A 13,041-nucleotide genomic window follows, 5' to 3' on the forward strand; every position below is an offset into this window, starting at 1 on the left:
AGCAAGCCTGTTTATTGCAGTGTGACAGCGGATCAAAGAGAAGTTCATCTCAGAGATGTAATCGATCATGCATGTGACTCTCCAGTCTGTCACCATAATACCATCGCGGAGAGAGGAACGCAAATCATCAATTGAATCCGACAAGCTTTCCAGGGTGGCCACAGGCCGAGGAGCACGAGCAGCTGTTGAGGAAGAGGACTCTCCGGGATGCAGTCTGGGAGAGCGACGAGGCAGAGGAGGGGGACTGCGGTTACGCTCACGTATAGGACGATGGTCCCCAGGACGAGTGAGGCCAGCTCTAGTGGCCGCTTGACGACCTTCTTCCTCCAAAGAGAGAACACGGCGTTGATTGACGCCCTTGCGAGTTGTAACATTGGTTCGAACCATGAGGAAGGAGAAGGAATTTGAAACTGCACGCTTAGACAAACCTTTAGTAAAATCTGGAGGCACACGGTTTTAACAAAGCTTCTCCGGGAAGGAGAAGAGTTATGATAGTTCACGGCCCAAGAAACACGTATGCACATGAAAAACTCCCCCACGTGTAAATATTCCTTCTTTTCCGTGATTTACGGCAATTAATCTGCTTTCGGCTATTGCTTGTCTGTCACAGCTCCTCGAGAACCGTTTGATTCCCCCACGCGTCCTTTCTTTTCCTTGATTCACGGCACTTAAACCTGCTTTCGGCGGTAACTTGTCTGTTACAGTTCCTCGAGATCCGTTTGGTTCCCCCACGCACTCCCCACGTGGCCAATAATCCTTGCTTTTCCGTGTTTTATTCTGCTTTTCTGAGATTTACTTTTGACTCATCTCGGAGACTGTCCATCCTTCTCTCTTTCAGTCCTTCTCTCTCTCAGAACTTCAATATTCTCTCTCAGAGCTTCAGTCATTCTCTCTCAAATTCTCAGATCTTTCCTGTCTCAGATCTTCAGTTCTCCTCTCTCTGATCTTCAACTTTTCTTTCTCAGATCTTCAGCTCAGATCTTCAGATCTTCTCTCAGATCTTCAGTTCTTCTTTTCTCAAATCTTCATATCTCCCTCTCTAATCTTCAGTAATGGAACCACAAACCCAGCAACCAACCGAGGATGGAGGAAGCAACAAAGCAGTCGGGAGCAGTGCTAACATGCATTGCAGGCGGAGCAGTACCAGGTGGGCTCCTACTACAGATCAGATAAGAATCCTCAAGGAGTTTTATGACAATGGAGGTAAGAACCCAACTCCAGAGCAGATTCAGAGGATCACTCTCCAGCTGAAACGGTACGGACAGGTTGAGAACAAGAACGTCTTTTATTGGTTCCAGAACCACAAGTCTCGGGAGAGGCAGAAGAAGAAGTTAACTTCGGATGTTCATGTGCCCATGCAAAGATCTGGGCTTGTTGATGGATCCATTAATCTCAATTTTGGGTCAACTTGTTCTGCTGGTGTTGGTGGATCCATCATGGAACAACGAGGAGAAGATCACCAGGAGATTGAAACCCTTTCACTGTTCCCCATGCATGGTGAGGACATTGGCAACAAGAAGACTACTTCCGAGGGAGGTAGCAGCTATGATGACTACTCAGGTGGCGGCTACAACGGTGGCTCTCGCATTTTCCTTGAGCTCAGCCTCAACTCCTCCGGATCTGCTGACTTGGCTTAGTTACAATTTTATTTTATTTTATTTTGTAAATATATATATATAAATATTTTTTTTTTTTAAGTACCTGAAGTTAATAAGACTGAATGAATGCAGTTTTTATTTATTTATTTATTATTATTTATTTTTTTTTTTTCAATATATAGGACTCAAAATAAAAGACAAGATATAAACAAAGAAGACAAGAATATAAATCCCTTCCCCCACACTTAAATATTGCATTATCCTCAATGTATGGCAATATAACTCACAATGCACAAGAAAAACATAGAGAAGGAAAATCCAAAAGGCAAGTAGAAAGAATAAGAAAGATTATAGAAAAGCTCCCCATTGAAGACCTCCCAATGCTCACGACCTATAGGGAAGACCGAAGTTAGACACCAACTTCAAGGCACAAGGCCTTGACTTCCAAAACCTAAGCTCCGTGCAATATGGACTCCAAAAGAAGTGATAATGGGGTAAAAAGAAGAGACGGAAGGAAATTTCCTTGCCTTTCTTAATGTTTGCACCTGCACACTCACAAAAAAAAATAAAAAAAAATAAAAAAAAATAAATAAAAACGAACTAACAAGAATAAGATTTAAAATGAAAAAGTTTGGGTTGCCTCCCAACGAGCGCTTGTTTTAACGTCTTTTCAGCCTGACGTGTACCGCCAATTAAGCGTAATCAGGAGGTTTAGGCTGCTGTTCGATCAGATGCTTAAGCTTCTTCAAAGATATTTCATGGTCTCTTTCTAGCAACTTAGGTAACTTGGGAGCAATGGGAAGATAAGATTTGATGCTTCTCTTTTCCTGTCTCCTCTTCCATTGTTTCCATCTTTTATTAAGTTTAACAATCACGGCAAGAATGACCTCCTTATCTGATTTGACATGTTCACGTATCACCATCTCCACATGATCAACAAACTCAAACTTTTCTTGGATGGGGAGAAAATGTGTAGCGCTTGAATGAGGTGTTGAAGAATCATGTTGTCTTCCATGTGCTAGCAATAAAGGTCCAAAAGTAGAAGCCTTGACGGACTCCTCTTTTAAGCAATTCTCCATTGTGGTCACGTAACATTTTGGATCTTCATGATGTAACATGATTGTTTCAGGCACTTGGGACACATTTGCATGAAGCTCATCCTTACTTCCTCCATGAAAGGATCCATCATCATCATCAAAGGGATCTTCCATTTCCCATTTTTCAAGCTCGGTTATGCAACATAGTTCGTAGTCCTCACATGTCTCAACATTGCGGTGCTCTTCATAAGACTCATCCAAATCCCTTATTTCATCCTCAGCATAGCTTGAATCATTGAATGCATCATGAGGTTGATCCAAAACCGTAGTTGTTGGGAACTCCTCTAAAGTTACCATCAGTGTAGAAGGGTGCTCTTGAGATATAAAGATCTCCCAACGCCTTTGAGTTTCTGCCCAATCATCATCATTCTCATGAGCTTGTTGTATAGAAGCATCCAAAGCTTGATGTTCCTGAATCACAGCTTGAGTTGCAGCATTTAGAGCCTTAATCATCTCATCATAATTATTAGACATACCTGAGTTTTGAGGAGGAGGTGATTGTGGCCTATAATCATGATATGAACATATGGAAGCGTCAAACGCATTGAAAGATCCTTGTTGCATGTTTGGATTGTTGTTCCACGAAGAATAAGGAGAGTTATCCCATGCCGGATTGTATGGAGGTGAATAGTAATTATTCCAATGTCCTTGGTTGTCTTGAAATCCTCCAAGCATGGTATTTTGATCGTAGTATCCTTGATATTGGATGCTTGGACATGTCTCAGTTGAATGACCAACCATGGAGTATATGGAACACACCTCGTAAGATTGATGCCACATTTAGAGACAAAACAAAAATTAAAGTTAGTAAGAAGTAATGGAATGAAACACAAGTGTAATAAGACAATGAATTTCAAGAAAAACACTATCTTAAGTTGGATTAGACGTTAGTTTATATGAAGAGAAAAAGTTCAAGATTAAGTTTGAATCAAGGTTTGGACATGTGGCCCAAGATGTTTCAAATGTTAATAATTGTCGCCCTCAACCCAAAGCATTCGATAACTCTTTTGGGACACAGCCAGGTAGTAGAGGAACGATTTTGGCGGAGCTCAGCTCACTTGTTTAGCAGGGGACGAGACCCTTTGCTAGCACTTCTCGTATCCAATCAGCCTAGACACCATGTCTTAATAAGATGAATCTAGCTGAACAATGGGGGTTAAGACAAGAATTAACAAAAGAACCCTTCACCTATTCCGTTATGATTCACACTTAAAATCAAACTAGAACTCAAAGTAAATATTTTACATGTTTTAAAAGCACTATACAAAAATATATTTTTTTTAAAAAGAACTAAAAAAAAAAAAAAAAAAACAATTACACAAAAATAATGCAACTTGCTAGGGATTTTTCAATCCCCGGCAACGGCGCCAAAAATTGGTACGCCTGAATTAAGCGCACAAAATTACCCTGCAAAAGACAATTGTTAGTATAGGATAAGCAGGGATCGTTCAGTCCGGGGATTGAGGGTACTTTCACAAATTGCACTAATTGAACAAAATTATCAAAAACTAAAGAAAGAAAAGAGAAAATAAAGTTGACGCAAAAACTAAATGAAATGGGGGGTTTGGGATTTTCAAAACGCAAAAAAATAATAAAAGAAAGAAAATGTTGCAATTTTTAGAGATTCTAAATCAGATGTATGAACGTTGAGAACTTCGTAATCCACCACTAGTTATGATCAGAGAAAGACAATTTAACCTAATCTTCAATTACTAAGGCATGTGAATGAAACCAATCAAGAACTTTAGGATCGCCGCTAAAGCCTTATTTTTCCCAAAATTACTTAGAACCATGAACGCACTGCATCCTAAGCTTGCTTATATGCAATCAAGGTGTAGAACGCTACCCTATCAAATTAACTCATTAAGTACACATAAACACATTAAGCTCTTTGGAAAGATTGATTTTAGAGTACAAAACTAGTGAGGAACGCCATCCTAGCATGCATTCTATTTGTTTGATTTCACCTAACATGTAGGCTTTACTACTTGAGTGTTTTAAGATCGTGAACGCACTGCACCTTAAAACTAGCTCCAATTACATGCTCATATTTTAGGTGATCAATCTAAGACATAAACATATAAAAGATTTAATAAAACAAAACCAAATAAATCATTCACAAAACCTTGTAATCAAAAAAGAGATTCAAAAGCTAAATATCCATCACATAACTAGGGTTTCATACTAGTTCTCAACAAGAAAATTACTCACTTATAGTTTGGAAATCCAAAAACATATACATATTGAAATTGAAAAGTACAAAAGGAATAAACCGTAGAGGGACGATCTCACTTTGATTATTCTTCAAGAAAGCTTGAGGAGTCTTCAAAGCAGGAGTACGACAGGATGATGGAAGATGATTTGATGGAAGAGATGTGTGAGAGAATGAGAGGAGAGTAAATGGTGAGACAATAAGATGAAATGGGTGAAGGAATGTGTGTGGATTCAGGAAATCCTTTTGAGAGTGAGAGGAGAAGTGTAATTATAGCCCAAAAAATGATGAATGGAGGGTGGAGATGAACATAAATGAAGGGCTACAAATGTTAGACAAATTTGTAAAAAAATCTTCCCACTTGAATTGATTTTCCTCCTCAAGATTTTCCACTTGCTTTACTTGAATTGATTTTCCTCCTCAAGATTTTCCACTTGCTTACAACTTGCTTATCTTTTTCTCAATTAGGAATGATTTTCCTCTCCAAGTTTGACAAAGGTTGTTAGCAGATTTGGAGGTGAATTTCTGCCCTTTTATTTCTCCATCAAAACTTCATATTGGGCCTCCGATTTCTTCAAATCAAATGTTCCTCTATGAGTGTAGATCATCCTGATCAAATTTCAGAGCTTCAATCCATGTGGTTGGGCCAGAAATTCTGCTGGACTCCTCACAGGTCTAGTTTTCCAGTTTTGCTTCTGCAGAAAATTGGACTGATTGTTTGAAGGCCTTCCACTTCTGTTTGGCCCTTGCACTATTCATAAGAAATGTTTCTTAGGATGTCTAGAATAGATCTGCAGAGTTTCAGCTCATTTCGAGTTCATTTGGTCAGGCGGCCGCTCCTTCTTCCTTGCTTGGCTCTGATTCTCCTAGCCGGAGTAAGAAAATATTCAAGGTTGACTTTTTAGTGCATTTTCATTCTTCTCCATCATTTCTAGGTAATTATGGACGTAACACTCAATTCTTCTTCATCTACTCCAATGTACCTAAAAATAGAAATTAAGTTAAAAATCGATTCGTTAAGGAATAACTAAGCAAAATATGAGGAATTAACATTTAAAATATCACATTAAAATGCGCCTATCAACGAAGAGGAAGGTTTTTGAGCCATTGATGCCAACACCTCCTAACATAAAACCTATTAACTAATGGGTTTTCGTTAGAAAGAGTGATGAGAAAAAGAGATGGCATACTCACCTTATGGCGCAAAACTTCTCACAAAACGCCCTGGAATCAACTACGATGAGACATATTCTCTCGTAATGGATGCCATTGCACTCCACTACCCGGTCTGTTTGGTAGTTTCCGAATAACTGATTATGCAGCTTACAAATGTGGTCACTACGTATCTCTATGGGGATCTAGATACAAAATATACATGAAGGTTCCTGGTGAACTTCATTTACCCAAGTCAAGTGGCTCTAGACCACGGAGCGCGTTTACAAAGACGTTGAAACGCTCACTAAAATGACTACTTGATTGGGAAGGGATATGCCCACGCGTTTCCATAATAAGTTTCGGATTCTATCGCGGTTCATGTTGGACATGATCTTCATTGGAAGCCCTTAAAGAGTTAAGGGAAACCGCTAAACACTTGAAATCTGAGTTTGAGATGAAGGATTTTGGGAGAACACGATTATGTCTCGGTTTGGAACTTGAGCATCGTGTTTATAGATGCTTAGACATTTTGACAAGGTCAAGCCTTCAAGCACCCCAATGATCGTCCGTAGTCTTGATCCTAAAAAGGATCCTCTTCGTTCAAATGATGATGACGAAGATGCGCTAGGGGCAGAAATGTCCTAGTTAAGTACAATAGGCGCATTATTGTACTTAGTTCAATGTACAAGACCAGACATCTCATTTGCAGTGAACTTGTTAGCTAAGGTATAGCTATGCGCCAACGCGACGCCATTTGATTGGTGTGAATAACATCTTTCGATACTTGAGATGTACAATTGATATAGCCTTGTTCTATCCCTATAAAGAGATGATGTATTCGGACCCATCACACACCAAAAACGTCGCCAACGCTGGCCTGCGTTCTCTATCCCCACCTCAAAACGACATAAGTGTTTTGGAAGGTTTTGCTGATGTTGGGTATCTCTTTGACCCATACAAAGGTCATTCCCAAACTGGTTAAGTGTTCACCATGGGTAAAGACCGTGATATCTTGGAGGTCTACAAAATAGGCCCTACTCGCTATATCTTCGAACAATGCAGAGATTCTTGCTCTTCACGAAGTGGTTTGTGAATGTATATGGATTAGATTCATAATTACGCATGTTCGAACAATTATGGTTTGAAGTCTACCACAGATGAGCCTACGAGCATTTAGGATAATGTTGTTTGTTTTGAATAAATAAAGCAAGGCTAAATCAAAAGCGATAACAACAAGCATAATCAGCAACACCAGACTCTCTTCAAGATCAATTTGAACTAAATTCAATCTGAGGACAGTGTGGCAGGCTTGCTCACTAAGTCATTGCCTAAATTCCACTTTCGAGAAATGTGTTGGAAGCATCGTTTACGGAAGTTATCTGATCTCCCATGACCGTAGTCATCTGGGGGAGATGCAGACATCAGAGGGAGATGTCTACACGTATGGTCTCGAAACGTGAAGGGTGTGTTGTGCTCTTTTTCCCCTTCGACCGAGGTTATTTTTGTCCCACAAGGTTTTTGTTACTCGGCAAGGTTTTTAATGAGGCAACGAGAGGAGCACCACGTTTGGGCGACACAAGGGGGAGTGTTTAAGTAAATCTAAATTGTGTCTGGCCCAAACTCTACGCTACTTGACCAAGTGTAATAGAGTTTTAATTAGAGATAATCTTGGAGAATATCTTAGAGATATCCATTCAATGTATGATTATCTTTCCTTATATAATTCAGATTCTATGCATTGTAATCCTCTATATAAAGAGGCCCCTATTATCAATGAGAACACACAGAGATTTTCTCTCAATTTCTCGTTTCCCTAAAACAGTATGTTAATACTGAATATTGATTCTTAATTATTATTTTTAGTAAACTCATTATTTATGCAGAGGAGTGGTGAAGTATTAAGACAAGAAGTTTCATAATAATAAATATTATTAAATCATATTTCAAGAATTGTCAGTAACTCACTGTATCAGTATTCACTTTAAATTACTCTAACTCATTATTTAAAAATCTTTGTTCAACATTTTCTTCTGAAATAGAGTACATAATTGATCAAACAAAAATCTTCTAAAGTTTCACTTAAAGTTTCCATGTTTTTCCTCAAATTTTCATCATTTTCTTGATTATTTACCGAAATCGATATATCCTCGATATTTCCGTTTCCGGGACCATCGATATTTCCTCGAAACTCGATATTTTGGTAATTGGTTATTCTCTTATGATTTTATTAGAATTCTAGTCGAAATCGAACTCATCCATGCTGAGAAGGAGCTACTCGCGGTGAGGTTGGGGACATAGAGGTTTTGGTCTATTCATAGCGAGAAAGAGCTATACGTGGTAAGAGGAGATCTGGGTGGGAATCTGATGGTTTTGGTCTTGGTACGAAGAACGATAGAGAAGCAAAGAGAGAGGAGGAGAGAAACAATAAAAAAAATAAAAGACAAGTGAGTTTGCCTCTGTCAAATTTGACAGCCCTTATTTCCACGTCAAATTAGATATATGGGTTGGAGTGATTTTATATGTCTTTTATTATCGTTGGGCATTCTAGGGGTAAATAATCACTGCGTTGGAGATGGTCTAATGGTTGTTTCAAAGGTCAAACTTGTCTTCCAATTTACATGTTGTTCGCACCCCTTTCACTACGTGTGATGACCTGGATTTTCGTTATTTAATTTTAGTAATTAATAATGGACCAGTTGTACGAATAATTGTTATTATGCTTTATTTGTAAGTCGTATGTGAAGTGGAATGATTTTCGTACGTATAATTATTTGAATTTCACAGTTTTAGGGGTCGTGTGAAGTTTGAGTTTTTATACGTTGGGATTCTCAGAAAACTTCCTTCACGAAAGTCGTAGAGCACATCGATACGAGTTCGTGGACATGTGGTACGCATCAATCAGAGTTTGTATGAGAAAGTTATGGTTTGCGGAAGTTTTGGGAAAGTTCTATAAATAAGAGTTTCCATTTTTGGAAACTTACTATTTTCATTTTTTTCACTTTTCTTTTTTCGGAAACTAGATGCTTTGTTCTCTCTCTTCCTTGCGACTGACCCAACCCGGACCCGAAAATCAGACCCGGCTTTTCCGGTGAGCTCTGGCGGCGAAACCTTCAAGATCGACTCGCCTCCTTGGTCCGGTCGTCTCTGTGGCATCCTCTAGCGGTGATATTCACCGTGTACGACGCAGCAAAGCGGCGAAGTTTGGTGTTTTCTAACTCGGTTTGAAAACGGAGCTCCAGCGACTCCACAGCTTCATCCTTCCTGTGTTGAGCTCACAGCAGCCTCCTCCTTCTATCCTTGGTGTTGGTTTGGATTGATTTACGTGGAAATTGGCTCAACTCGGATTGAACAGTGATTCACGGCTTGCGAGCTAGTTTTTGACCCTTTTCACTTCGATTCTGACTTCATGCTAGTTATGAAAGTTGATAAGCATGCTGAGAAGAAGATCTTTGATGTTGGGAGTTTTGTGAAATATTGAGTTTTGGCCAGCAGAGGTGCGCCACCGCATGTGGTGGCGTTCTCATGGCGTTCCGACCATGTAATGGATAGTTTCTGGTTTTATATATCTTCTACTCATCTATACAAGCGTTTCGATATATAATATGCAATTTTTGGAGATCGTATGATTAAGTTGTGATTTTTATGGTTTCGGACCGTTCGATGATTCGATCCGTAAGGATTTGAGCGTTCGATCGACTTGTGATTTTAACATATAGATCGTAGAAGTATTCCGGAGATATTGGGTGGTGTCGGATGTGGTTTCGCCTCGATTGGCGCCACTTTGGGGATTTTTGTTCAAAACAGGGGTTTCGGACTTAAATCGTTTGTAAATTGTTTCTAAGTTGAGACCATTGTGATTAGGTACTTGACGAAGTATTCTTGGACGATTGTTTTGGTGATTTGACTGATTTGTTCTGTATTGAAGACGCAACTGGAATTTCGAGGTGAGTAATCTCACAAAGTTCATTTATGAACGGAATTACCATATCATTTTGAGAGTTATTGATTTAACTGCAAACTACAGTTGATATTAGTAGGCATTCCTGAGCAGATGACTATGTATATATATATATATATTTACGTGATATATATGTGTTGGTGTATTTCCTTGATTTATGAAAATAATATGCATGAATGGTGCTTTTTATTGTTTTGTGTTGTGTCTTTTCGGAAAACAAATGATTGTGGAAATGTTAATTTCTATTGTTTTGAAAAGCATTAAGATTTGTGTAACATTTGAGTCCTGTGCGGCTCCTTTAATGTTTTATTCCAAGTTACTGAGAAGTCCGAGGAATTAAGGTCAGATTGTGACCTTAGGCAGTATATCAAGTAATCACGTCTTTGGCCGGACGAGTGGTTATGATTTCAATTAGAGCTCTAGGCTGTCTGCCAGTGTAATTCATGGGGTAACGGTGCGAGGTTATATCTAACTCATGAATTTGTATTTTAAGGAACAAGGTGTGAGTTGCTTCCTTATATACGATTTATAGGAAATCAAGGTGTGAGTTGCTTTCCTTATTTCGTGATTTGAATAGAAAATCAAGGTGTGAGTTGCTTTCCTTATTTCATGATTTGAAATGGAAATCAAAGTGTGAGTTGCTTTCCTTATTTCATGAATTGAAAGAAAATAAGGCGTGAGTTGCTTTCTTTAATTGTTGTCTAAGGAATCAAGGTGTGAGTTGTTTTCCTTAGTTTTGGTATGAGTTGATTTGTGGTGGTTTTGAGTTACTCATATGAGCTTTCATAAGCTTACCGGGTTTGTTGTGTGGCAACCCGGTGCACTATTCAATGGTGTAGGGGTTAATCCTGCAGGTCAGGATAATCGTGGCTGAAGCTAAAGTAGCGTCCTTGCAGCTTTATGATAGGAAGCCATTTTTGTGACTTTACCGTTTATAAGAACTTCCGTTGTATAGTAAGCTCTGAGGAGCATTTACGTTTTATTTTGTTGTTGACAATTTAATTCGTAAGTTTATGTAATATATGACTCTGTGGAGCGGGTCAATATTGACATAGTGAGTTCAGGGCATCAGTATGTACTTGGGTTAAAGGGAAAAAGTTTTCAGGTATTTTGTATTGATGGCTGAACGATCACACTTGTATAATTATGGGATTGTATATCGATTTTTAGTTGTGTTAAAAATCAGGGGCGTGACACTACGAGTCACATAATAATATAAGGGTTCTTGATCCAAAGCACCAAAATGAGATAAAATTATCCCACTTATCTCAACAACAGATTTTTATTCCCAACTACCCAATTTAACTTAAAAAGACAATCTTATCCTCAATCAAATTAATAAACTACACCATATGCCATCGAGCTCTCTCTCCTCTCTCCCTTCCGATCTGACTCTCTCTCTCTCTCTCTCTCTCTCTCACACATACACAGCTGTGAAAGTGCAGCCCAGAAGCCGGCGCTCTTGCAGCCGAAGGCGAGTTTATGCAGCCCAGAAGACTGTGGCTAGTTCGTGCAACCGGCGCCATCAAATGTATAGCCTGTGGCGAGTTCGTGCAGCGAGCTCGGAGTTCCTTTACTTCACCTCCGTGCAGCTAGGTCGGAGTTTCGATTCATGTAGCGAGCTCGGAGTTCGCACCATCTATCGCCGGCGGTGAGTTCGTGCTGAAGATAGAAGTCGCAGGTTGCTTGGCTTCGCTAATCACAAAATGAAAACCGGAGCTCATCTCCTGCGAGATTTGGCTCTTGAGCTCGACCCAGGCTCTCCGGCGCTCGACACAAGCCGGTGGCAGAAGATAACGTTGATCTGGTATGCCGGTGGCGGAGGAGAACAAGGATTTGGTGCCCAGAGCTTTTCTCTCGGTGCCCAAATCAAATTCTTTTTCTTTTTTTTTTTGGGTAAATTGGGGCAGTAGCCCAGAATAAAAGAAAAATTAAAAAAAATCCTATTAGGGCAATAGAGGCATGTCAAAGGTCTATTGGGGGGCAATAGATGTTTTGAATTAATGTAATCTCGTTTTTTTTTCTTTAATTAAAGTTTTATTTGTTTAAATTTAGGGAGATTAGTTCTCATTCTGACGACTGAAAGGTCGGAGTTCCGGTTCAGCGAGCTCGGAGTTTGCTCCATCCATCGCCAGCGGCGAGTTCGTGCTGAAGACGAAAGTCGCTGGTTGCTTGGCTTCGCCGATCACGAAAACTAAACCAGAGCTCATCTCCGGCGAGATTTGGCGCTCGAGCTCGACCTCTGGTGCTCGACCTAGGCCCTCCGGCGCTCGACACAGGCCCTCCGGCGCTCGACACAGGCCGGTGGCAGAGGAGAACGTTGATCTGGTATGCCGGCGTCGGAGGAGAACGTTGATCTGGTATGCCGGTGGCGGAGGAGAACGAGGATTTGGTGCCTATAACTTTTCTCTAAGTGCCCAAATCATTTTTTTTTTCTCTTTTTGGGGTAAATTGGAGCATAAGCCCAAAATGAAAGAAAAATGAAAAAAAAGAAGAAGTTCTATTAGGGTAATAGAAGCCTGTTAAAGGTTTATTGTGGGGCAAAAAACGTTTTGAATTGATGTAATCTCTTCATTTTTTTTTTCTTTAATCAAAGTTTTATTTGTTTAAATTTAGAGAGATTAGTTCCTATTCTGGCGACTGAAAGTTCTATTGGGGGGCAATAGACGTTTTGAATTATGTAATCTCCTCTTCTTTTGTTTAATCAAAGTTTAGTTGTCTAAATTTAGGGAGATTAATTCTCATTCCAGCGATCGAAAGTTATATTGGGAGGCAATAGACGTCTATTGGGAGTCAATAAGGGGCAATAGACGTCCATTGGGGGGCAATAAACATTTTCGGCAACCTATGAAAATTCCGACAACCTCTTTGGGAACCTCCGACGAGGTTTTCAGAAAAGTCCAGTGCGCGGTGGTGGCCGATGACCAGATTCAGACGAAAGTTGGCCGGAATCGGGTAACCGAAATCCGGCGGCTGATAACCTGGCTCCGGCGAAGTCTCCTATGATTTCTCTCTCTCTTT

At 39.8% G+C, this 13,041-nt stretch overlaps 1 protein-coding gene across 1 annotated transcript; it reads left to right on the top strand.

Moving 5' to 3' along the window:
- Positions 1-1,029: 1,029 nt before the first annotated feature.
- On the top strand, positions 1,030-1,698 carry LOC133728466 (protein WUSCHEL-like). Its single transcript, XM_062155877.1, has one exon. It carries the CDS (start codon positions 1,053-1,055, stop codon positions 1,635-1,637), a length of 585 nt encoding a protein of 194 aa, XP_062011861.1. The 5' UTR covers positions 1,030-1,052; the 3' UTR covers positions 1,638-1,698.
- The last annotated feature ends 11,343 nt before the right edge of the window (positions 1,699-13,041 follow it).

Source organism: Rosa rugosa, chromosome 2, assembly GCF_958449725.1.
Source record: "Rosa rugosa chromosome 2, drRosRugo1.1, whole genome shotgun sequence".
Lineage (NCBI taxonomy): Eukaryota > Viridiplantae > Streptophyta > Magnoliopsida > Rosales > Rosaceae > Rosa > Rosa rugosa.